This window comes from Dreissena polymorpha, chromosome 1 (assembly GCF_020536995.1).
Source record: "Dreissena polymorpha isolate Duluth1 chromosome 1, UMN_Dpol_1.0, whole genome shotgun sequence".
NCBI lineage: Eukaryota > Metazoa > Mollusca > Bivalvia > Myida > Dreissenidae > Dreissena > Dreissena polymorpha.
In genome coordinates, this window is record NC_068355.1 from 179,469,748 (window position 1) to 179,496,621 (window position 26,874).

The following is a 26,874-nucleotide window of genomic DNA, read 5'->3' on the forward strand; positions in this document are numbered from 1 at the left end:
GTTAAACGTGTGCTTTTTATAAGTGTGTTCAATGTGCGCTTTTATGTGCGTTAAATGTGCGTTAAACGTGCGCTTTTTATATAAGTGCGTTTTTAACTACCATTTATGTGTGTAAAATGTGCGCTTTTAAGTGCGTTAAATGTGTGCTTTTTGTGAGTTAAATGTGCGCTTTTTTTATTTAAAAAGCGCACATTTAACTCACAAAAAGCGCAGTTATAACCCACATAAAAGCGCACATGTGTGTTAAAGTGCGTTTTTATGTGCGTTAAATGTGCGTTAAACGTGCGCTTTTTATAAGTGCGTTTTTGACTGCCATTTATGTGTGTAAAATGTGCGCTTTTAAGTGCGTTAAATGTGTGCTTTTTGTGAGTTAAATGTGCACTTTTTTATTTAAAAAGCGCACATTTAACTCACGAAAAGCGCAGTTATAACCCACATAAAAGCGCACATGTGTGTTAAATGTGCGCTTTAATGTGCGTTAAATGTGCGCTTTTTAAATAAAAAAGCGCACATTTAACTCACAAAAAGCGCACATTTAACGCACGTTAAGCGCAGTTATAACCCACACAAAACGCACAATTTACGCAAATGAATGGCAGCAAAAAACGCACTCACAAAAAGCACACATGTGCGTTAAAGGTGCATCTTTTGCCTTAACAGTTGATTCAATTATATGCTGTTAAAAGTTTTTTTTAATTCAGATATGCAATAAAAACCAATAATTATATAAACATATAAACATATATATTTGTGTATTTTAATAATTACAAGATAATTCAATTTTATACTTTAATGTACATCAACATTTTTTAACATACATGAGTAATTAAATATCAATGGCAATTTGATGAAATAAATATAAACATAATTTGATTATAAATAAACAAAAAATAATAGCATACTATAATAACATGTACAGTATATACACACGAACAGCTATATACATAAGAAAGATGCATATCAATCAAGGCCTTTCAGCATTTCTTTGAGGCAGCGGAGTGCAGCTCTCATCTTTCTCTCCAAGTCTGCCACTAGCCGGTCAAACTTCTTTGCAACAATTATGCTGTCATGGCCTTTGCGCGATGCGTCTCGTGCATGATCTCATTTAATCAGGTCCTGAAAGATATTTTATAATGTAAGTGTTGAATATTGCTTTTATGGTAATCTTGTTGCTATAAAAATTATAAATTTAAATCAAAACTAGTTTGTTTGCTTGTTGTTTTTGGTTGTTTATTTTGCAATTTTAATCCCCTGATCACATGTGACTTAATGCTTTTCATAAATATATACGTTTGATAGAAAATACTGTTCGAAAATGTACCAAGATACGTGGTCTCATTTTGCTGTGTGGACTGGTTGGAAGTGTGACACCTTTAAAATGCAATAACCAGTACCCTGTATAGTTTTACCTCTAAACAAATCCAGCTTTTCTTGGTCAAGGAGAGGGCGCGGTTTTCCCACTCCTGTTCTCCTCATGTCGGCCAGCTTGTGCAGGGTAAAACCTGGTATTCAAGTCCATACATCAGGTAGTCTCTTTTTTGCTCCCTTTTTTGGCAGGCGATGCGATGATGCACATTCTTTCCATGGGGTTTAACCTATAAATTTAAAAGTTCTCATTTAATATGGGGGAAAAATCTATTCATTAATGACCAAAAATAGGTATAAATAACTTTAAGATGACAATAACCATAAAATACAGCCATAATAATTCAAATGGTGTTGTTTTTCTTTAAAATTGCATTACATTTACTCATCCATTTACATTTCCCAGTGACAATACATAAATATGATAATGATCATAATTAATTCAATAAACTAAATAAAAAAGGGATGCAGAATTGAAAATACGAACCTGTTACAACAGACTGTTCTTCAGTATTCCAAAAATACAGGCAGTTGTTGAACTAGACCATATCACTTTATATGTCTTTAACCACCCACTTTTAATCTCCTTTATTGTTGATTTACACATTGTAGTAAATACACATTTTTTTCATCACACAATACTTCATGCTGAAAGTATTTCAAGACATTTTACACTAAAATAATAAGTCTTAATTCTAGCTTAAAGTCAGTTGCTGATGCTGCTTGTTTTCAAAAAATAACTTCCTATCTGTGGTTCTCAAATAGATGGTGCCTGAACAAATCAAAAGTATATCAACACCCCTTAGTTAGGCTTAGATGGAGGACTGATAGGGACTGGCTATTCTCTTATCTGATACCATGCTGTGTCTAAGCCAAAAATTGCATAATTTGAGAAATACTGATAAGGCAGTCATTTCAACACCAAAATATTTATTGAATAATACACAGCACCCTTAACACATTATATTTAATTGTAAATATTTAAATATAACATGCTGAATGGTTTTAGCAAATAATATTAATAGTATAAATATTATTTTAATTGCCTTTTAAAATGTATGTTTATGGTCAATGTGGTAGACATTAATTGTATTAGGGTATAAATATCAGTATAAGAAAGTTCAAATACTTATTTATGTTGAGGAAATATAATTGATACTATCAAGCCCACATAATACTTTTGACACTTTCAATATTTTTAATTAGTTACACACAGTCTGATTTAGGTGGAAATTTTTAGAAATGTTTGAGATTAAAACGTAAGCAATAGGGTATGCATTGAAATTGTATGATAAAGTATGTAAACATTAAACAGGTTAATATGGACAACCAGTAATTATTCAAACTGCCCCTTATATTATTACAGGTTACTGAGATATATGTCTATGTTTAATCATTTGATGTAAATAAATTGTTAGAGCCTGCAACAATTTTGTTTCTTGTTCAATTTCTGTACAACATTTGCTAAACGGTTGTTAAAGACGCACTTTTTAAGAAGTGTGTTAAACATGTGTCTTTTTAGATACATCCTTTAAAAACAGATCATATGATAAAAACGCACTTATGAAATAAAAGACTAACTTATGCTTAAAAAAGACGCACATCAAAATAGAAAAACGCACTTTTGTGAGAGAAAAAACACATCTGTAAACCTTAAAACACACTTCTTAGATAAAAGACGCACTTCCTAAATAAAAGACACACTTCTTAGATAAAAAACACACATTTTGCTCACATCTACACTCAAAAGCGCACTTACAGATGAAGAAAACACACAAAAAACGCACTTCCTAAATAAAAGACGCACTTCTTAGATAAGAAACACACATTTTGCTCACATCTACACTCAAAAGCGCACTTACAGATGAAGAAAACACACAAAAAATGCACTTTTTCACTAAAATAACGCACTTGAAAAGCAAAAACGCACAAAAAGCGCACTTAATTGCACTTTTGATCACTGAAAACGCACATATTAACAAAAAACACACAATTAACGCACTTTTAAGTGCGCTAAATGTGTGTTTTGGTAAAAAGTGCGTTTTTATTTGACAAGGGACATGCTTGACATGTGGCTGCAAGTAAATAAATAAAATACATTATACTTTATTCATTCAACAAAATTATATTTTAAACAAAACATATGGCACATTCATGTATCATTTGTGGTTAACACAATAATAAGACACAAAAATAAGTCTACATGACCTGGTATTGATTCTGAAAGTTATTTTATGTATTTTGAAATTTATATAGATTTATGAATTTAAACTTAACATTTGTGTGCGACACTAATGCCCAAATTACATCCTTCAGTTTAATGATGTAGAAAAATAATTTTTTTAAATACACAGACCCACAAGTTCATACCCTGGTTAAAAGGTTTGTGTAATAAAGTGTAATTAAAAATACAGCAATACTTTATCTCCATATAACCAAGAGTAAAATGACAAATGAAGAAAAAATAGAAAACACAAATTGCTATATTTTAACTGTTGGAAATTTTAAGTAGCCAGCTTCACAATAATTAATAGAAACAACTAATAATTACTATTTGTATTCTGCTTGATGCAACTTCTGTTTGAGTTTTTAAATTTTCAGTCAATTGAAGTGGTGCAACATTTTCAGCCAGTGAAACCATTTTGTTTTCTGGAAAAGAAAGAAATCAAAACTGCATTTGTGATTGTAACACAGTTTTGCAGCAACAATTGTTATAAATCTATGTTGATTTACAATACGTATCATAAATTATTGTGGACAATTGATATATAATACAGAAAGGCAAAAAGCATTCCTACTGAAAAGGCTTTTTAAAGTAATATATAATGACATTGGCGAATATGGCAAACGACAGCAGAAGCCCTAAATAATGTTATATTGATAACTAAAACACATATAATATTGATCACTAGAGAAAAAATGAAATAAACATATGTTCAATAACTGAAGTTTTAATTGATTTTCTTGAAAAGGCTGACACAATGACCTAAACAATGAACACAATGAACACAAAATATTACCATTGTGTGTACATTGCACTTCTTCAGTCTCAAATTTCTCCTCAATGGAGGATTCTGAAAATAAAGTCAAAATGGAATCAATAAGGCAATGCAAACCTACTTCAACTATTCATATATTAATAATCCTACCAGTCAATTGTGCTCAAGGAAATGCTAGTACGTTTTCTTTTTTTTATCTTGTTCATTTCCTTGTACTCAATTAGGAGTGATATTGTATTAAAAACTACAGATTAATTTGTAAATAGTAACATATTTATGCTATTTCATAAGCTCAATTTTATAAAAGAGGGTTCACAACATTTTCATGTTGTCATTGTGTCTCTTAGATTAACAAGAGCACCGCAAATGGGATGCAAACGCTCGGCTGTGGGGGCAGTTTTTTTTTTTTACCTTAACCCTTGACCTTAGGGATTACATTAACTTTAACTTTTCACCACTCAAAATGTGTAGCTCCATGAATTATACATGCATGCCAAATATCAAGTTGCTATCTTCAATATTGCAAAAGTTATTAGCCAATGTCAAAGTTTTTGGATGATGCAGACGGCGGACGACGAGCTGGCTATGACAATACCTCGGGTTGTCTTCATAAACAGCCGAGCTAAAAATAAAACATGGATTTTCGCTTTTCTTAGACAATATGCTATTTTTGCTAATAGCTAACATCTCATGAGGATTTTTATTATATGCTGGTTGTTTATGTATATTAATTATTCAGATTACCTTTCAGCGATTTTCCTTGTCCAATTGGGAAAAGTACCCGTACCGGTCCGATTGGGAAAAATTGAGTCGTGAAAACCTCAAAATTGGGAAAAATCGAGTCGTGAAATCCTGAAATTGGGAAAATCGCGTCGTGAAGTTTGGGTCTTATTGAATACATCATACAGTTCATACTTAATTGAACATACCCATTTAAATAATCATTTGCAGGCATGCCTTAATGACCATTAAGTTATAAAGTTTATATAAATAACAAAATATTATAAAGAACACACCAAATCAATTACTAGTTGTTTTAATCTCTTTTAAAGCAATGTCTCTCTCTTTTTTGTGAAATTTCAACAATCTTTGATGTTTAATCATCACTCAGTTGCTTGCATCCCTCCCTGCACAGCATCATTATTGCTGTCAATGTGTCCTGTGATTGATGGTTCCGATTGGTTTTTTGGCATAATATTTGCTATTATGACTCATTTCAAACTACGATAAGGTTACAAACCGACGTAAAACAGTACGCTGGCTGCCTGGCAAAAGAACCGGAAACAGTAACAACTCTATTGATTGAATGCGCTGAATAATAAAACCCGAAATTAATCGAGCGCGTGGTTACACACAACTATACGATTTTCTTTGTTCGCTCGCCGAAAGTTGGTTTTTTTACGAAACTTTCTATCGTTTTGAGAAAAAATTCGGACGCTGATTGGGATTTTTCCAGATGCCGATTGGGAATTTGGGAATTTTCGCTCGATTGGGAAAGTACCGTTTTGGGAATTTGGGAATTTTCGTTCGATTGGGAAAGTACCGTTTACCGGTACTTTATAAAGAAGGAGGAAAATCGCTGCCTTTAAGATTGTCTAAAAAAACATCCCCCTCTGCAGTGACACCCTCAATGGACGCTTTCGGAATGACAGTCAGCACCTGAAATTGTCGTTGATCCATTTAAAAAGTTCCCTTCATAAAAGATGTAAACCTAAAACAAAAATTGATATGGGATCTAGTTAGAGTCAAAAAGAAAAAACAACAGACCTACATATTTACCTCATGGCCTGAACAAGGCTGATAGATTGTGGTCAGTTAAATGTTCAAGAACTTAATCCATAATTATAATAATATAACTAAAAAAATTCTACTGTCAATGTTGATCTACAGAAATTTGCAATACAGTCTGGAATCAAAATTAATGAATAGGAATTATTGTCTAGAGTGAAATTCATTGTTTAATGTTCACAAATTAAATTTATAACTACCTTTTCTTCAAGTGGTGACAACTTGTCTGGCACAGGTCCACCACCTGTTTTTCCCACTTCCTTTTTAATTTTTTTTTCTTTGGCCTTTGTGGAACTCTAACAAATATAACATTTATTTTAACTACACTTACAATAAAATGTATTTGTATCAATAAATATATAGAGGATATTTGTTGGATTTGGTGGAATATCGATTTTATTTCACGAGTGATCATAGAAAACAATATTTTCACGAGTGGCGCAGTCACGAGTGAAAATATATATTTTCTATGATCTCGAGTGAAATAAAATCGATATTCCATCAATCGAACAAATTTTCTTTTTATTTTATGTTTTTTTCACTGTTTATTTACATTGTTAATGAGTTCAACTGGATACTTTCGCTGGATTTATGACGTCATTTCGTTGAAAAAATGACGTCATATCACAGTAAAACTGTGACAAATTTCGATATTTGTCACTGTTATTTTTCACTGTTTAAAACAGTGGAATACCAGTTTTATTTCACTAATATTTTTCTATAAACCACCGGAAAGCATAATATAAACATCAATATACAACAGAATTGTCAACATCATAGAAGCAATTACAAGTTATTAAGACACATGAAATTTACACTGAGGTTTAAAATACTGCATATTTATATGGCATATGGAAAAAAAAACACTTTAATGCTTTGTTGAAAATTGAATGAAACATAAATCACACACACATACAACTTACTTTTAGGTCCACCCATTTTCTTTTTGCCTCATGCAAACTTCTACCGGGTCCAACTGCATTTATCCTGCATGGAATTAAATAACATTGAAAACTTTTATCTGAGAAATCAATTATTTATACCATGAGACAGTAAGTAGGCACAAAAAAACTTATTACAACATCTTTAAAATTTTGGTTGCTCAGCTATAGAGAAACGAGCCCAGAACCATGTACTGTACATGTTTTTGGCATGTGTATCTTATACATTCTTGAAATAAAATATAAGATAATTGAACAACAACATTACTGACATGACATGACAATGCATTACGTATGTCTCATTCACGTTATTGTGAGCCAGAATTTAATAATTTCCTAGGCCTAAATAAATCGATATGAAACTGCTAATTGAGCTTCAATCGCCTTTCTGCATAGAAAGAACAAAAACGACTACTCTAAGCAATATAGTTTAACTCATGAATATGAAAATATGCGATAAATTTAACTTCAACTTTAAGATCAACAAAATGAACAAGTTGTCAACTCACATTTCAATTGTTTCCTTCCAAAACAAATCCTTTTTCCCTTCCGTTACTGAAGGCGAATGACATCCAAACAGAAGGCTATACCCTTCAACACACCGTTCGACAAGAATTGTCATTTCCGATGCGTTCCAGTTTTTGTTTTTCATCCGTTTGACCACAGGCTCAGGCGCCATCATTACTTTAAGCGATGTTTACGTCTGCTGACAGAACGCGCGATAACTACGTCATGCATTTTTTTTTAGACTGCGTCACTATGTTTATCGGTTACAAAATACGTATATTTATGTAGTCGTATTTTATGTATGGTGCATTTACGATTTCGTTGATGAAACGGAATTTTTGTAAAGTCGTAAACGACTACATAAATCTCGATACGTAATTTACGATCGTATAAAAAACGTAAATATTGATGAAACGGCTCCCAGAATGCTATTTTAACGAAACAAAAAATTACACTGCTTATTTTGTTTACCTTGTTATCATTATTTTGGATGGCTTTTCTGGACGAAATGTGAATTAATTTTTGTAAAATTTTTGTACCGGTATGATGAAAAGCGTATCGCAATACAATATGCAGATTGCGTATTGCGATATATACCGATATACCGGTATATTGTTGCAGCACTAGTCTGCACATTATCATGCAACAAAACATTCAATTTCTTTACAAAACAATATGTAATTTAGCAAAACAATAAAATATAATTTGTTTAAATCTTAAACAAGTTTATGAAGCTATGCTTTTTGTATAGTAACCCCTTGTACTGTTTTCAAACTCTTAAACATGTATTTCATTTTTTGTTTCCATTTTTTAAAAACAATGTTAGAATTTAAAAAAATAAAATAAAAATCTCGCGAAACTGTGTTTTATTGATGTTTTCCATATGCAGGGATGCCATTTATGTTTTAGGGCAAGATTATTTCTAAAACGATTTTATTTAACTTAAGCATAAAAAAGAAAGGTGCCGTACTTCATTATTTTGGTCCCATGTCTAAATCATTAACCTCGTAAATGTATCCCCCGCATATGTAAATGAAAAACTTTTTGTACTTAATTAATATTAATAAATATATAAATGCAACAATGCTTGCGGGAGTGTTTGCGTCTATCTTGAAAGAAGTGCAAAGACCTCATTCACTGCGCAAAATTACACAGACCAGAAATATCACCTTTGGCTTTGGACACAGTACTCTTTGCATATCTTCCGCACTGTTAGAGCTTATGTCATGAAATGTGGTAAACTTATTGTATTTTTCTGAATCCTCAGGAATTAACAGTTGGTAAAAACTATCGCTTATGGCATACACAGATTGAACATTACTAGGTTGGTGCTAAGGAGAAAATACTAGTAGCAAAAATTTAGGTTTATGATGAAGACCCACATTATAAGCTTAACGCTAAATATATGAGTGTACCTGTCACTTTATGTGTGAGACAAAAAATAAACAACAACATACTTATTATCACGAATTTACTGTTATCAACAAGAATTGTTTTACCAGTAAATAATTTACCAAACCATATTTAAATAAAATATAATCAAATATTTTTCACCTGAATTTAATTACATTATTTTTTTTATTTTCATTTCATTTAATTCATTTTCATGTTTTGAAAGTAAAGATACTCAGTCATTATGGAATGTGGCATTAAACATATAGACAGCAGCTGCGTATTGCATGTGAATGAGGCAGTTTCCACATGAATATGATTATAAAATAACAACCCGATTATTAAACTGCATGTACATCCCAATTGATTAAAGTCAAGTTTTTGTATGTTCAAGCTCATTAACAAAATAACACATTCAGTATGTTCATTTATACCCTTATCTTCTCGCCCTTGTTTTTGTGCACTCAACACATATAGTATTAGACACACTGTTATGAGTTTGCATATATTCCGTAAGTTCCTACCACGTGTTTGTTAGTTAAAAAACACGCTCAGTCATGGCACTAAATGTCAATGAGTTGACTTCATCAAAGATGTAGAACCAAAAGAAATACTCCACTCATCCAGTACGCCTTCTATGAAGAAATAATAACAAGCAGTCATCAAATAAAATGAACACCGTATCCTACACTTTCGCTTCTTATATGGTCTTCAAAAGTAAGTAATCAGTGGTAATCAGAGACAGTTGACAAGACTAAACGTCTGCTTTTCGCTTATTTGCAATTTTTTCAAAGTGTCAGCATAATGTGCAAAATAATAATGGTAATACACAACATGGTCTCAGGTGTGTCAAATGAATTTTTAAGCAAGGATTATTAATTATAGGTATAAGTTCAAGTGTACAACACACTCTTTTGTGATTAAAATATTGCAAAGTGTGCTACTGGCACTGCATAATGCACATTTATATTTAAGCAAAAATTAACATTCATTTATATAATAAACAAGAAATCCGATACTTAAAAAGAACTTAGTAGATATTGTTTAATGTACAATGTATTACTCAAAGTCATCATCACACAATGAGACAACACAATGGTCTCTAAACAGAGTGTGCTTTTTAATTGATGCATACATTTAATGAATAAATTCTAGTAACAGAAATACAGAAACAAACGTCTAGAGCTGCCTGGGAACTATCATTTTTAATATCAACAATTCATTTGACATGCCTGATTGCAAATTGTTAATTTCACTATTTTTTCACATTGTTTTCACACCTGATATTTGTTATGCTGTATATTCTTTTTGCTTACAGACATACAGAGTCTCTTCACAATAATTGCAGTTTCTTTAAAGTCCACTAAGGTTGAACATTACAGAGTCACAATTGCTAATGTTTCAGTCCCGGTCAAGCTTTATAGGTCCAGAATTGCTTCGTTGTTGAGTACAAAGCATGCAGTCACTTTTGCTCAGCAGAATGCTGCATGGAATGTGTGAAGTCCAGCATTTGACAATGCAGCTTCTAAAAGAAAATCAAAAAGAATCTACCGTAGGTTTCTACGTATAGCGCGCAGTTTTTTACCTCCAAAAATCAAATTAAAAAGTTGATGCGCGTTATACATTGATACAACGCTATCCTGGCTGCTAAATTGGTAAAAATATGTTGTGTAATCGTAAATAATCAAAATGGCCGCCATGTTTTTTTTCCAGAAAACCACCACCCTATAATCTTACTGACTGAGGGGCCATTGTCGAAACAACCATAAGTCGCTACTGGTAGGTATGAACGCTGTAGAAGAAGTTTTGTCAAAATAAATTTGTTTGAATAAACTTGCGGACATTTCTTTGTTTGTGTTTTAACACTTCCTTTTCGATGAATTCCGATGGGGATTGTTGTCGAGAGCAGGCAAAGGTAGGTGCGAACGAGGTCTTTTTACGGGTATTGGTAGGTGTGAAAGGGGATCATTTTGCACTTCGTAATTGGCAGATGATATTGAGTAATATGTGCCACAACTTGTGACAATATGCAATTGCATTTTGTGTGTATAAATATTCAACGTTCAACTGTGGTGTTTCAAACTATCGTTAGCAATCGCCTAACCTACAACACAGAGAGATATTGACATCGTCCTTCGCCCGCATACCTCAACAATTGTATCCCTGTCTTCTATGCGTAATTCAAATTTACCGGTAATGCCCACGCTTTCCCCGAGGAAAAATCACACGATGTATACTAATTCTTATTTTCTCACGTTTTTCACGAAATGCACGTGGACTGTTAATCTTTTGCAAGAAAATTATAAAATTGTCAGAAAAGTATAGTGCTATGCAACCCCTGCTCCTAATCATAATGACGCTTCCTATTTTGAATGCTTAATTAAGCTTTCCAATGCCCCGGATTATTGGACTGTGTAATAGTAAAATGGCGGCCATTTTCGGTCCGATTTGGTGGTTTTATTGTCTTGAAATATTTTTTTCTCCATTTTTGCATTTAAAAAACAGCCTGCGCGCTATACATGGGTGCGCGCTATACGTGGAAACCTACGGTATATGAATTAGTCTATTTCCAATGTGTATGTAAGCACAGTTTGATTTTTTAAAGTTTGAAACAGTTTGGTACGAAAATGATCGAGTATGAGTCGGAGATGCAATATTGTTTACAATCACAACGTAACTTAATACATCACAAAAGAAAGGGTCTTGAGAATAATCACGTAGAATATACTCAAGAAATAACTCCAAAACTTAATAAAATGATAACTTTTATGTTCCATTAGTTTGACTGAATAATAATGACCTTAAATTTAAAATCGGCGAATTTTTGTATGTGCCGAAAACAGTTCCCATGTTATCAAAGGTAATCTTTAGCAATATAACATGTATATAGATTGATGTTTATGACATGTAACCAAACGCAATATTTTAATTGAATAATGACTTACCAATCGAGTGCATTCCATTTATTTATTAAATTTCAACAATGTAAACATCCACCAGAGTATGTCAGTTTCAATTTTTACTTCTTAATGACGTTTCGACGAAAGCAGTGACGTCACACAGACATGTATAGTTGTCGACGAAAGAAACGCGGCCGTTCATGTTGTGAACAAATTAAACTTTTAAACAATTGTTTATTTATGTAAAGGGATAATATTAACTATAGAATATTGGTTTTTAATTGAAGAAGTTAATTAGAAACTAATCTTATTCGGTTTTGTAAACCGGAAGTAGGCAAATAATTTAGACGGGTTATCTTTTTTAAGATTTTGTTAACAACATCTAGAGCAATTTTCAATTTGCAATGCATTATGGGAAACAGGAAGTGTCACACAGGGAGGCAAACAGACGTATTTTGATCGTAGAAAGTCATAATACAATAACATAGAGTACGATTCGCTTCTTAATAATTACTGCCATGCCGTATTATTTCACGAGGAATGCATCTACGTGTCATATAGCGTTTGTCGAAGTGCCTATGTGCTCCAGCGCTCTATGATTTTCCATCGCGAAAATAGGTGACGGCAGAAATTATTTGACTTGTATCCCTATAAGGTAATGTCTCTTTGTATTTCAGAAAAGTGATACAAATAAATGGTCAACGCCCGCTTTGCGGGCTTTTGCCCGTATTAAAAATTACTCCTATAAATATGAGGTCGATTTACATCGACCTCATATCGTTTAACGTTTTTTTGCAATAGCATCGTTCCGACATGAATTCATGTCGGAAGCTTTAACGGCATCAAATTCATAATATGATTATAGGTGCTACCTAATTTACGGGCAAAAGCTTTTAAAGTTTTTTTTGATAACCATGTATTTTTAATAAATACATGGACATGATTGTGTTCAAAATATTATAATTGTTGCAATAAATTAGTAATGCATCCAAAAAATCAATCTTAAAACGTGATACATGTTCCAAGCTTAAAGATCTAGCATCTTATTTTTATTTTTTTTTCTAGCCACAGAATTTATAGCTGGTTCGGTGTCTGTGGTTTAGTGGATGGGGTGTCTGCTAACTGACTTAGTCACTGGGAGGTTTCTGTATTGAACTCTTTAGTGGGAGCATTCTTTAGATAACCCTAAAGACATACTATGGCGTACCATTTGGGTTGAGTCAAGAAGACCTACAAGTTAAAAAGAGAAATGTACGGCAAAGTACAATAATTGGACGTCGACATAAATATAAAATACACTTCAAAGTATATATTTGTACGTCAAAGTACAATTTGTACTTCGACATACATGTTTGTACTTCTACGTACACATTTTCTGAACAGCCAATCAAAACACTAGTCTCTTGAGCCGCTTTTCCTTCAGATTTATTCATAATAAATGTTTAAAATCTCTTTTTTAATTGAGGAAAAAATGAATAAAAATATCAGAATGGCAAAAAAACAACAAATAGAAGTTTTAAGTATTTAATGCATTGAAATAGATTATATACAAATTTGAAGAAGATTCAATTGTTACCTTTTTAAAATTAAAATTATTCAGCATATTGTGAGTATTTATTGATCATGCGGGGCGGAGTATCACGACCGTCCAGCGCATTACTGTGTAGGAAATTCCCAACGGTAACCAAACAGTTACAAAGCATTAACGGGATAAATAATGTATTATAACCTCCCCGTTGGTCGTATTTTGTGATAACCATAACTTGCATAAGTCAGAGGTTAATTCCGCCACGCCAGGTCAATAAATACGCACAATATCTATGAGTTAGCAGTCGATAGTCGCATAATTTGGTATTAATTATAATAATAATTATGTTTAATAAATACGCACAATATCTATGAGTAAGCGGTCGATAGTCGCATAATTCAGTATAAATAATAATAATAATGTTCAATGTCAAATATCTCTAAAAGCAACAGACGTAAGGTGTCTTCTGATTGGCTAACACTCCAGGGTCGGTGAAAATTGTACGTCGAAGTACATTTCTTGTTCTACCTAGTACTTCTTGTAGACTTTCGACGTATTTACGGCTGTACGGCCCTTATCTGGAGCTCTGTCTATAGTCACAATTTGAATGCAAATATTAGAATGCATCATGTTATATCATCCATATTTTTTTATTTAAACATTCAAATAACACATAACACAGTACATATATAAAAAGGTATGTGGTATTGTGTGGAGATACCAAACACTTCACATCATTTATTTGCACATAAAATAATAGTTACAAAATAAGTAAAACTAAAACACTGTCATCAACCTACATTTCAAGAATATTAACGTATATGAAATTACAAAGTGGTGTTATTGTATTACCTTTTACAAAATTAACATTGCTGGTTTTGTATTAGCCTTAAAACATTTATCATGGATTGACAAGTAACAACCAATTTAGTAATTACACAATAGAATGGAAACCATATTAATTGCATTATGCATTTACTAAACCAGCTATTTGCTACTGATTAGAATTACACTATCTTACTAAAAATGATCACAGGTACTTAGTGCTTTTACATACTTGTGGTAAGTTTTGTATTACTAGTTTGACAACTATCGGCAGACACTTGTCGATATACAGACAAAATTTGCATGGGAACTTTCATATTTTTTCAGCATAATTGCCTTCAAATTGTTAATTTAACAACCCTTTGACATTGTTTGCACATCTGATCTTATTATACCATAGATGATTTTTGTTTATAGATAGACATATATAGACTTTTCAAAGTTCTATAAAAGTTCACACATGTTCCATCCAAGTAAACCAACAGAACCAATAAAAATCACCACAGATAATAACAGATGTGTATAGCTTGGAAATTATGATAGTTCAGGAATCCCTCCTTTGTTGATTTCTGTAAACCAAAACTGTCAGTTTTGCTGGATAGATAGGCTTGTATGAAGCCCAGCTCTTGCCTTCGCAGAACAGCTTCTAAAAAAGGAAAACCAACAAATATCTTAAAATTTGATCAATAACGCAGACAATTTATAAGTGTCTTGTTTTTTGTTGATTTCGAATCTGGCAGATTTTTTACGTAAGATTGTTGTACGAAAATCCAATGGTATTGGATTTTGTGGTTTGAGGCCTTAACTAATTATAGTGATATGTAACCTTTCGGGATATCGGTAAAGTGCGAGCAGACGAGGTGTAAATACGTTAAAAATTAAAGCTAAAAGACTAAAAAGTTAGATCGGAATATCTTTAAATTTTGAAAATAAATGTGTTTCTGGTGGATAACAACGACAACTTACCAGAATATTGCTCATGATCACAAGTAAAAACTTCTTTCTGAGAGCGAATGGAAAATGCGTCACAAATTCTGACAAATAAACAGTAGGGTGTCGTTATTGAAATACTGCGAGAATACTGGAAGAATAGAGATGCCAGCTATAATGTTTAAAACAAATATTTTTTTAACAAGCCTTTGTGATTTGTCAGGATAATAATAACAATAAGATATCGAAAAGATCAAAGCAAATAAATTCGACAGAAATCTGAGATTCGACAATATATTAAAGACGGGTTATGTTCACTTAAATTGTGTTTGGTAAAGACTGTCACTATATGTAGTGAACCAGTCTTTGGCTTATACCCACTGAAGAAGAGCATTCAGGGGAGATAATTGAGTAATGACTTAATTTTGGAACGGTTGCGAAGAAAAAAAAATGCGAGAATATTTAGTGTGATTCGCTACACAATTATGATGTCATTGATATAACAGGGTTTTTTTTGGCCCGATTTTATAGCCAAAATACGACTATGTTCCCAATCCCAAAAAATATACTTTTTTCCCAAAATGTGGCAAAAAATTCCCAATTTCCAAAAAAAAAAAAAATATTTTTTTTATATTTTTTTTTATAGATTTTTTAGAAAGAAGTAAAGAAGTGTTTTATGCGTATTTTATCTCAATTTTAATTCAATTACAACTAACAAAGTATTTTATGATTTTGTTCTTTTAATTTTAATGATTATAAAGTGTTATATCAAATTTAGTATTTCCCTAATAAGTGGACTTTTCGTTTGGAAAAAATGGCTAATGAATTAATTTTCCCAATTTCATGAAAATGCCGATAAAATTCCCAATCCCAAAGCCATGGGCTATCTTCCCAAAAAGTGGAAAAAAAACCTGTATAACTTTTCCTGAGGTATGCATTTACATGTGATTTAGCATATGTCAAAGTGTTTTTGATTTGTTCAAGGCCATAAATAGCATCGCGAAAATAAATGTTGCGAGGCAATTTTTTTTTGAGACGTATCCATATGTGGTATTCTCATGTAATTTTAAGTCTAAATTCCCATATGTATGAACGGTCAACGCCCGCTTCACGGGCTTTTGCCCGTACTAGTGGGTTGATTCGGTACACAAATACGCGTTCAATTGACTGACGGCTTCGTATACGTTTAATTTATGTTTGAGGTTATTTTACACTAAATCAAACGCCAATGCTGCCATAGAGACCCATATAGTTGCAATAATTCAACTATCAGCTTTATAACCCAATGGGTTGCTGATAGTTGCAATGCGCTCTCTCTTGGCCATGGGTGCAAAATGTTATCAACAATGCAAGGGTTAAGGAACACTGAAACTGCAAGATCTTATCAAAGTTTACCTGTCTAAAGGTCACAATATACTAAATAGTTTCCCTATAATTCAATGTAAAAGCGACAACGTTGAGCGAAAATAAATTCAACATTTTGAACATAGAGACCCCCATAACCATACCTTTTGTTAAAGGCCATTCTAAGCGGAATCAATTTATGCCATAAAAAAGATATATCATGTTCAAACCAAAAAGGAACTTGACGCTAATCAAAATCGACTGTTTTTGCAACTGTTTTTCGGCCGTTTCTTAGTGGAATGTAACCTTTTTCAGTGCAAGGCTTTACTTAAGTCTCCAAGTTCATCATATTTCAGGGATTCGGTGGTGAACACCTATTTATGCCCTACCATTATCTCCGAAAGATAAAACCCGAACAATAGTTTAAGAAGTAAAACATGCCTTCGAGTCAACTATGATATTTTTTTAGAGAGTACAGCCCTACATGAAACGAGTATTTAGTATATTGTAACCTAAACCACAAACTCATGCGAATGGTACCATTTAAGCAAGCAATAATTGCTTTTTATTGACTTTGTCTTTCTTTCGTACTTTTTATCAACCATATTGGATCAGTTCGCAATTTCCCGAATTAAAGTGTCGCTGTTGGCTAGCGCATTACACCAATTGTTTGCACAACGGATGAACATCAACTCTGCTAGGTGCTATGGGTCCGTATTCACCGACGTTTTGGTGAAAGTCTAAATTATAAACACAAACTTAAGAAAATAAATAAATCGAAATAACATTTAACCCATAATAATGGTCACAAAACGATCACATCAACATTAGAAAACTTTACTTCATCAATGAAAATAGCATGTTAAAATGAATACATCTACATTGAACATTGAAACAAGTCTAACACGTCAAATGAAAAATATGCTACCATATTAATTGGTTCTTGTCCCAACGCTGTGTATCCCCAATGACAAAGTACTTTGGCAATTATAATTATAAATATCAACAATGTCATGCACAAATGTTACTACCTGCCAGTAAACAGTGAAATAAGCACTACTAGTACTATTCAGTGTAAGTGTTAATTATAGACATACATTTACTAGAAAAAATCAATCGAAATAATGCTAAACCCATGATAATGGTCACAAAACAATCAACATAAAGAGAACTTCATAATAGTTTGTCCGGACACGCTCCAAAACATGTACAGCTTCGTGAGCATCTGTTACAACAAATACACAACTGGCAAACACACACTTCACATGTGTCATCTTGACAACCATCGCCTTGGGCAGGAATAGGATTCATGTCTTTAGTTCTTAGCTCCTTCAGAACGGTACGTCTGACGCATTCCGTCCCATTCACCATGGTCTTCATAGCGTCATGGCAATCCGTTATGGACGGCGGGTACGCGAAAACTAGAGCAAGAGCGGGATCTCCATCGCTACCGGCTCTGCCAGTAAGACAGGATAGAGCGCAGTGCGCCCCAGTGGACCACGAGCCACACGTCCGGAATGTCGATCTACCATCACAGAAAATAAATGTCATTGTTGAGTATCAAGATTTACCTTTTTTTTAAATAAAAATACATACTCATGTTTTAACTTCGTACGATATACAAGTTTAATTTATATGGTATGAACGTGATTGAGCAAAATTGAATAAGAGAAACTTTATTAACTAAGTAAATAATAGTTTTATTGAGAAAAAAATGTCGAAGTGAGTTATAATCATTGTGAAAGTAACTTACTCCAAGCCCAAAGGCGACTGTTGCCACAACAACGCTAACTCTTCCGGCCCGGAAATCATTTAGAATCCTCTCCTTCGTGGCGTCCGTTGTTGAAGATGTAAACATTTCAACAACGCGGTTGTAGCTACGGTGCTGCCCGTCGTAAGACGTGTTACCGAGTTGAATAACCAACCATGACCACACTTGATATACACACCTGTACGACCTGAAATCGCAAAAGGAAGATCTTTTTGACATACATGTAATATAAGATTTTTTTTTATAGGAACACAGACATAGAAAAGCATAGTACAGTGTAGTTTACCCAATTACAAAGATCTTCACACTATTGTACATCATACATAAATTTTAAACAAACAAGCCAACATTCTGATTAAAACAGAATTGAATTGAATTAAAATTACACACTTGCAGAATATTATAGTCTTGACCAGTGTGGGTGTTGTCTGAAACTGTTGCAGCAACCACACCAGCTCTTCCTCAGCGTGATCAGTCGATTTTCTAACCCCCAGTCGAATATTCGGTCTGAAGATTTTATCATACAAATAGTATCATAATTATAATAGTTATAGCGTTGTATTTAATTATCTGGGTACACTTTTACTAATTTAACTACTAACACAAATATCTGATGTACACAGGGAGTTTAATTAAATTGTATGTTATTTATTTTTCAAAGATTACTACCAATTATTATCAAACTATTAGTTAATTAAGAAGCATGCGTTGTATTATAAATATGCGCACCCGATCAGAAAACGTAAGTAGCTTCTTTAAATAGTTCCCAGATAATTTTAGGGATTGCCTTTCCACTAACATAGTGACTTTCACCACCAGGGGATAAGGATGGAGTGACGAAGAATATACAGAAAACCAATCTTAGGACTTGTATTGCGAAATGTCGTTTACTTGAACACAAAATCTAAATTAGTCTTAATTAATAATGACAATGTTAAAGGCATGAGTTAAAAGCACACATGGAACGCGACATGAAAAAAAATGCCGGAGGTGAAATGGAAGTGTTTTTTTTTAAGCAACTTTCTTTTAAAAGCGTTCTCTTAGTCGCGAGAAGGGCACGCTAGGCGCGGGAAATGTTAACTGTCAAGTGAACATGACTCAGATCACAGCGCACGATTGGCTGACCCGTTACACAAAATTGGGCAACCTATTGGCACAATTCCCCCCGATTGGCTGACCCGTTATGCAAAATGAGTCAACCAAAGGGCACAATTCCTATCCGCATTGCGTTTTTACATAACTTAGAACCAATTGCGATTCATAAAACCGTTTATTAGTGGATACAGTTTTATTTATACGACGTTTGCTGTTAATTGTAATTATATAAAACTTACTGCTAAGCATTTAATATTTGCTACGAGGATTCACTGGGGGCTTACGAGGTCAAAGCGTAGTCCGTTTCGCTACGACGTCGGGTATATGTTTTACTACGAAAACATTGTTTAAAAACGTATGACATCGAGAACGGATTAGTCGAAAATTGTGTTTTAAACATGTAAGATCATGCTTTTCTAATAACAAAACTCTGAATTTAAGCATAATGACATTTCATAGGTTTGTTACATCAAATTACAATCCAAGATGTGTCTGGTTTATGCGGTTAAACATGAAATATACCGCTGATTTTCAAAGCGAAGTCAAGTTTCACTTTTAAAAATGCAATTAAGGTTTACAACTGTGTTTAATTGACACAATTTTACAATTTCCATATTGATCTATGTATCGTTAAGCCACTGGTGTGTTTAGAAATGTGTAGGGTGACTCAGTTATCAGAAATAAAGGCTAAATATTATTATTAGGCATGATCATGTCTCTGACAGTATACGTATAAGCCTCGCTACGACAACGCTTTAGCGTGTATGCGTTTCTCACAGAAGACGTATTGGTTATCTCTCGAAGGCAAAATAAAGAGAAAAAAAAGTTAATACAGAGTCATGGAGAGGCTGGATGTTTCCTTTGAGGACGAGGTAGTAATAACGGCACAACATGATTCGAAGCGCACAGTCGACATTGTATTGCACATTATTATGATATAATTAAATTCACGACTAGGCCAAATGAAACGATTAAACTCGAAAATCCATATAATATAAGATGACAGTTGAGAGTCGATAACCTAATGTCGTCGGTCTCAATAAAAATGACGCGTCTTTACCTCGTGACAATCCCTTATACGTTCATTTTGATACAGACCGACGATAGGTTTTCAGCATACGGTACTCTTTATCAAATAACATTCGATTCTCGTTATCCCCAACTCGCTTATCTCAAAACTCTGCTTATGTCAAAGTAAATCCCATGTCCCAACTTCGATCATTATTTATCTCATACGGAATTTGATTTTTACATTGTATATATCAAAGCGATTTTCTTGAAAATCGGTTATCGTCAACTAATTTTGAGATGAATTTCATGTTCGTATACATGATTTTACCTGTAAAATCCACACCTGTAACAGCCGTAAGGTGTGGAAAGTAGGACCCCAATGGCACAAATCCGCAATTGCATAACCAATATATCGTTGTAAAGGTGTGGCAGTGGGTTCTGTCACAGGTTATTGTTTACTGCGTACATGACAGCCGGTAAATTTACCTCGTGTTACAATGCGGTTAAGGCTCAGTCTCCCTATGATGCCGGCGGAGCCCCAGTGCGTGATCAGGCATCTACCGGGTTGAACCGGGGCCCTACCGGGATGAACCGGTGCTCCACCGGGATTAACCGTGGACGACCGGGGACAACCGGGGCTCCACCAGGGCTCCACCGGGAAAGTATTAAAATGTTTAATACCTCCGGGATGAACCAGGAGTCACCGGGTAGGACCGGCAACGACCGGCTTGGCACCGGGAACAACCGGGACTGTACCGGGAACAACCGGTATGAAACATTTGAATACTTTCCCGGTGGAGTCCCGGTTGTCCCCGGTTAAACCGGGGCGTTGCCGCAGCTCTGCCGGGGTCTGATGCCGGTATAGTCCCGGTGAGTGCCGGCGTAGTGACGGTATACCAGGACTCTGCCGGGACTCTGCCGGCTTTCACCGGGTTCAACCTTTTCGTTTGGATGTTCATGCGCACAGTGAAGCACGGCATCTTTTGCACTGGGAAATGGCAGTCTGCAGTAACTGCAAACTGCATGTGATATGTCCTGAAATGGATACAGAAACTTCGTTGAGCAACCTATACATTATATTTGTACTTCGTTGCGCAACCAATACATACTCTGTGCGAAACCTATACATAAAGTGACTTGTAATTTCCTTCGAAAAAAAGCATTTGAATTATTAACAAATATGTTCGTAACCTGTTTTGCACTTTAAAATGTGTAATGTACACTGAATCAAAGTAACATGTAGTTTTATTTTATTTAAGTAACCGTAATTAGCTATTTTAACAGAATAACCACCTTATGCATTGCTTCAAATCAAAATATTTCGATTTTAGCTTAAAATAAACTTAAAGGTTGCAGTTACGCGTATTTGTTATTATTTTGTTATTGAAAATAAGTACCTACTATTACTGGATGTTCCGTTCTCTAATCCATAAACACCAGAAAACATGAAACTCGCCTGATTAAGTAGTGTATTTACACAATGTTTTCGTAGTAAAACCTATACCCGACGTCGTAGCGAAACGGACTACGATTTGACCTCGTCAGCCCCCAGTGGGATTGTGGTATTTTGTCTCATTTACCTGTCGGGTAATACGCCGACGGATAACGCATCGTCGGACAACAGCAGACCTTGGTGTATATTCTGCTGTACCTTCTCTGTTGCTGTAGCAGTAACTGCAAGCAAGGGTACATCAGTTCTGTCAGGCTGCGCAGTTCCCCAATTTGTCGGAACTCTGGTCGGAAATCTTCGCCCCTAATAATGTTATACTGTAAATAAGTACAATTTATTTTTGTTTTGTAAAGTAGAATTCATGGAGTAATGTAACGGTAAACAAAGTTGACTTTTTTTCAACAGATGTTGACCGAATATCCGAATATTCGTTCGGAAGGATGACCAAATATTCGAATACCGAAATCGGTATTCGTTGCCATCCCTAATAAAAATATAAACAAACAAGCACATTTGTTAAATTGATACCACACGCCACATGCTTGCAACGCCAAATTCTGTAAACAACTACTGCTTTAGATTCATACATGATACACTTAAATAAAGGTTCAATCAAATCCAAAAAGCAGTTGAAATACCAATATTATAAACATGTATTTTTATGTAAAAAGTGGCCATAACTCCATTATTGACCAATTGTTTGAGTGACAATTTGACCTTTACCATCCTCTTATCAATATGTACACTCATTCCAAGTTTAAATGAAATCTGCACAAGCAGTTCCAAGATTACTCTCCAGACACAATAGTGTGATTATTTTCAAGCAAAAAAGGCCATTGCTCTGTTATTTGCAAATGAATTGCATCAGCATTTAACACACATCATTATATTATGATATATACACTTATATCAAGTTTCCATGAAATCCGTTCAAGCAATTCTGAGATATTGTTCCGGACGGACAATGCTAAAACTATATCCGTCCACCTATGGGGGTGGATAATAACAAAAAGAAAAGAGAAGCTATTTCTTAAAATTTTTATTTATTATTATATCTTACAACAAAACAGTACTGCAAGAATGTTAAGCGAACAAACTATAATAATAACATATTAGATCAACACCATGTATAAGAGAATATGCATAATTTAAAACCCAAACATAATAAAATATAACATTTAACTGCATCATGATTCAAGATGTGAAGATATTGATACTTTATTGCATTATTATGTAAATCATAACAAAATAATCATTTATATACAAAATGAAATCCAAATGTACTGTTTTATCATTATTAAATTATAAATCTTATTGAAACTTCATCTTGTCATTATAAAGGCTACAGTATATGTGTGAATTAAAGTCAATTGTGGTCAAAAACTAGAAAACCTAGTAATGTCTTCAACAATTGGTAACCAATTTTTAGCTCGACTATAATATATAAAATATATATAGTGGAGCTATCCTACTCACCCCGGCGTCGGCGTGAGCGTCTGCGTGAGTGTCTGCGTTAGCATTAGCGTCTGCGTTAGTGTGCAAATGTGAAAGTTTTCGTACTACCCCAAATATTTTCTTTGTCCCTTGACTTATTGCTTTCATATTTTGCATACTTGTTTACCAACATGACCCCAACCTATTAACAATAGCAGACAACTCTATCAAGCATTTTGTCAAAATTATGGCCCCTTTTCCACTTAGAATATGCAGCAAATGTTAAAGTTTTCGTACTACCCCATTTATTTTCATTGTCCCTTGACATATTGCTTTCATATTTTGCATACTTGTTTAACAACATCACCCCAACCTATGAACAAGAGCAGACAACTCTATCAAGCATTTTGTCATAATTATTGCCCCTTTTATACTTAGAATGCATATTATTGATAAACCTATATTAAAGTTTGCGTACTACCCCAAATATTTCCTATATCCTTTGACATATTGCTTTTATATGTTGCATACTTGTTTACCAACATAACCACAACCTATAAACAAGAGCAGACCACTGTTTCAAGCATTTTGACATAATTATGGCCCCTTTTACTTTTAGATAATTGAACATTTTGCTTAAATTACCATAAGTTCTTTATTTATGATCACATTTTATTATTACTTTGACAAAACAACACTTACCTGAATACCACAATGGATTCCACCCAAACAAGATCCCACGCCCCTACCCAGAATCCCTTCCCCCCCCAACCTACCCCCCCCCAAATTTTTATTTTTTATGTTGTATTAAACATCATCTAATAAATTTCCACACCTCACATTATATCCCCCCCTCTCACCTTCACCCCCTCTACCCCCCCCCCCCCCCCGATTTTTTTTGAAAGATTGTCTAATAAATGACCACACCCCACATTATACCCCCTCTCAACCCTCCGCCCCCCCACCCCCCCCCCCCCCCCCCCAAAAAAAAAAAAATAATATTTTTTTATTTTTTATTTTTGAAAGATCGTCTAATAAATTATTGAATATGGACAATTTTCCCATGATGGGTTACGTTATACTGTCAAGCACTCGAATAATGGAGCGCGCTGTCCTCTGACAGCTCTTGTTCAAATCTTATTTAATCGAGCTATACAAACATTTGAAAAAAAACAAGACTCAACACAATAAGAGTTGGAACATTTTTTATCCTATGATTCATGATTTCAACGTAGTGTTTGGTATTTAATAAAGAATATAAATACAATGTAGATACAGGTATGAATTTTTGCAAAAACCTGCTTATCTTTTAGGTGCACTTTTTGCTCTAACAGGTGGTCTACTTAGTACATGTATGTAGTCAACAAAATGGATTTCTTTACAAATAATTTTACTTACAAAAATCAGATTCATTATCTCATTCATTTTTGTTTTTGTATATTCACAGTTGATGTACTGGAGACAGATTGGTCAGCCAGTGAAAGATGTTCTGTTGGTATTGAGAATAAATGGAATTCTAGCCAGACACAGGACATCTACTTACCTGTCCATGTGGAAGTGAGTGTAGTTGTTATAGTTTCTGTTGAGCAGCAGAATTAATAATTGAACTTAAATCAGATCCTGGAAATCTACTGACAAGATCCAGTGTCTAGGTGACATTGACTGGTTGGAATAGTAGTCTAGTGAGTAGTGGTAACAGAACTAAATCAAGACACTAGACATGTACGGACCTCCATCATGTCTTGGTGGAAGTGACTGCGGCTGGAATAGTTGTCAAGTGAGCAGCAGGAATTGAACTCAAGTTAGCAACTGGACCTGTACTTACCTCCAACTTGTTGAGGTGGAAGTGACTGCGACTGGGATAGTTGTCAAGTCAAGAATTACCAGCCAAGTCTTGGCAGGTAAGATAAACTATATTTCAATAACAGCCACAGCCTCAGTGGCATGCAGCCGAATCACAGATTGCGTGCTTAACTATGGTTTAAGTTCTTAGGTATGGGATATTGTGATCCGTCATTGTCTGCTGTCAAATGTGTGTTGCCTGTCATTTCAAGTACCACTTTTGGCTTTTGACATCTTCCTTTTAACCATAGGAAAATTTGGACATGTCTTTGCAGTCCTTACCCAATTGAGAAGAAATCCCTATTTGATACTGTGTGTTGAAAATTTGTGTTGAACATTGAAGTTTAAGGCAATTATTTATTAATTCCAGATAAAAGTAAGTTGTTCTAAGCAATTCATTATCAAGCCTGTTATTTATCACCAGTATTAATGTGGTCAAATTATTTTGAATGAGTATTTCATAAATTCCATATATTTACCTCAAACATCATGTTTATGACTTTAGTTCATGTCTAAAAGTATATTCAGTATGTATTTCAGTTTAATAAAGACACTAAGAACTTCTACAATTCCATGAAGTGAAATTAAGTAATAATTCCTGGACAAACAGAGAAGTTTGGTAAAAAATTTAATTTTGAGTTATCTCCCTTGGACTGGCATTACTCGTATATGTCACTTCCATTTCCAAATGTAGCATGATCCAACAAGGGAGGTCACATTTTGGTTGTTTACAAAAAGTGGTTCTTTATTACTTCACTTTACATGAGTCTAACTAACTTTTAAGAGCTCTTTTCTAGTTGGATTAAACAGTCTGAAATCACCCACTCCAGAAAGTCGAAACACTTATCTGACAGAACATTCAATTTCATGCTGCATGCAAGCTATTTACATCACAAAAATTGTGAACCAAAAAGATTGGAATATTTGTTTTCACTGTTATAGACAGTGTTCCTGATTGAAATCAACGTGCTATTGCTTGAAAATCATTTATTTATTGGTATACACAAGAAATGTCATTATGTGGTAGAATATTTGCAGAAATAAGAATTTTAAAAACATTTTGTGCCTGTCAACATTTTCCGATTGGTTTCGGAAGTTGCCGATCGTATTTATATACACTGTATTGATAGACATAGGCCAAAGGACAGAATATCCTTCATATTTCAAGTGTGTCAGCCTTGATATTGTCACTACTAAATGAGAAGCAAAATCATACATGTATCAACCCGTTATAGTCAGTAACATTAAAATATTTGGGTGCAGTCATTTGTTTTTTGTAAACCGCGACATGCTGTTTTTCAGAAAAATGACGATCGGTAATTTTCGTAACCATTGGACATTTCACATCACATAAATCTTTTCAACAGATCTTCGTAAGCAAAAAAAAAAATTTATTCTTTATCAATCAAACAAAATTCAAAGGTTATTTTTTAACCTAGCTGTTTATTGACAAATTGGATATCTTAAAACGTAATGAAACACACAAGAGCTTTAACCCTTTGCATGCTGGGAAATTTGTCGTCTGCTAAAATGTTGTCTGCTGAATTTCTAAAATTAGCATTTTCTTGGATTTTTTTCAAAGAATACTATCATAATAGCAAACAGTTTGGATCCTGATGAGACGCCACACTCTGTGGTGTCTCATCTGGATCCAAACTGTTTGCAAAGGCCTTTAAAATTCGGTTCCCGCACTGAAAGGGTTAACACCTTACTGGTCAGGCCTGTAATGATTCAGTCTTTCTCTTTCAAGCT

At 34.0% G+C, this 26,874-nt stretch overlaps 3 protein-coding genes and 1 long non-coding RNA gene across 4 annotated transcripts in view; 1 reads left to right on the plus strand and 3 right to left on the minus strand.

Annotated features, from left to right (window-relative positions):
• LOC127863446 (uncharacterized) overlaps positions 1-26,874 on the plus strand; it is a 453,451-nt gene that overhangs the window by 409,905 nt on the left and 16,672 nt on the right. The gene's annotated exons all lie outside the window — the stretch shown is intronic.
• Positions 823-3,416, minus strand: LOC127863659 (uncharacterized). Its single transcript, XR_008041138.1, has 3 exons — positions 1,853-3,416; positions 1,410-1,595; positions 823-1,116 (listed from the first exon to the last, which is right to left on the minus strand). It is a non-coding gene; the product is annotated as an uncharacterized LOC127863659 (long non-coding RNA).
• Positions 3,893-7,904, minus strand: LOC127864658 (uncharacterized). Its single transcript, XM_052404501.1, has 6 exons — positions 7,603-7,904; positions 7,076-7,139; positions 6,353-6,448; positions 5,948-6,023; positions 4,386-4,439; positions 3,893-4,014 (listed from the first exon to the last, which is right to left on the minus strand). Exons 1-6 carry the CDS (start codon positions 7,773-7,775, stop codon positions 3,893-3,895), a joined length of 585 nt encoding a protein of 194 aa, XP_052260461.1. The 5' UTR covers positions 7,776-7,904.
• Positions 17,343-25,016, minus strand: LOC127864662 (ATP-dependent DNA helicase RecQ-like). Its single transcript, XM_052404509.1, has 5 exons — positions 25,011-25,016; positions 21,977-22,149; positions 18,681-18,797; positions 18,273-18,477; positions 17,343-18,044 (listed from the first exon to the last, which is right to left on the minus strand). The coding sequence occupies exons 1-5, from the start codon at positions 25,014-25,016 to the stop codon at positions 17,967-17,969; spliced, it is 579 nt and encodes a 192-aa protein (XP_052260469.1). The 3' UTR covers positions 17,343-17,966.

Coding starts and splice junctions, on each gene's coding strand:
- LOC127864662 (XM_052404509.1), bottom strand. Junction 18,798..21,976: donor GTCGGCGTATTACCCGACAG/GTAAATGAGACA, acceptor TAAAATCTTCAG/ACCGAATATTCGACTGGGGG. Junction 18,478..18,680: donor AAGACTATAATATTCTGCAA/GTGTGTAATTTT, acceptor TTGCGATTTCAG/GTCGTACAGGTGTGTATATC.
- LOC127864658 (XM_052404501.1), bottom strand. CDS start 7,775: ATGATGGCGCCTGAGCCTGTGGTCAAACGGATGAAAAACAAAAACTGG. Junction 6,449..7,075: donor GAAAATGGGTGGACCTAAAA/GTAAGTTGTATG, acceptor TATATTTGTTAG/AGTTCCACAAAGGCCAAAGA. Junction 6,024..6,352: donor TGTCACCACTTGAAGAAAAG/GTAGTTATAAAT, acceptor CGACAATTTCAG/GTGCTGACTGTCATTCCGAA.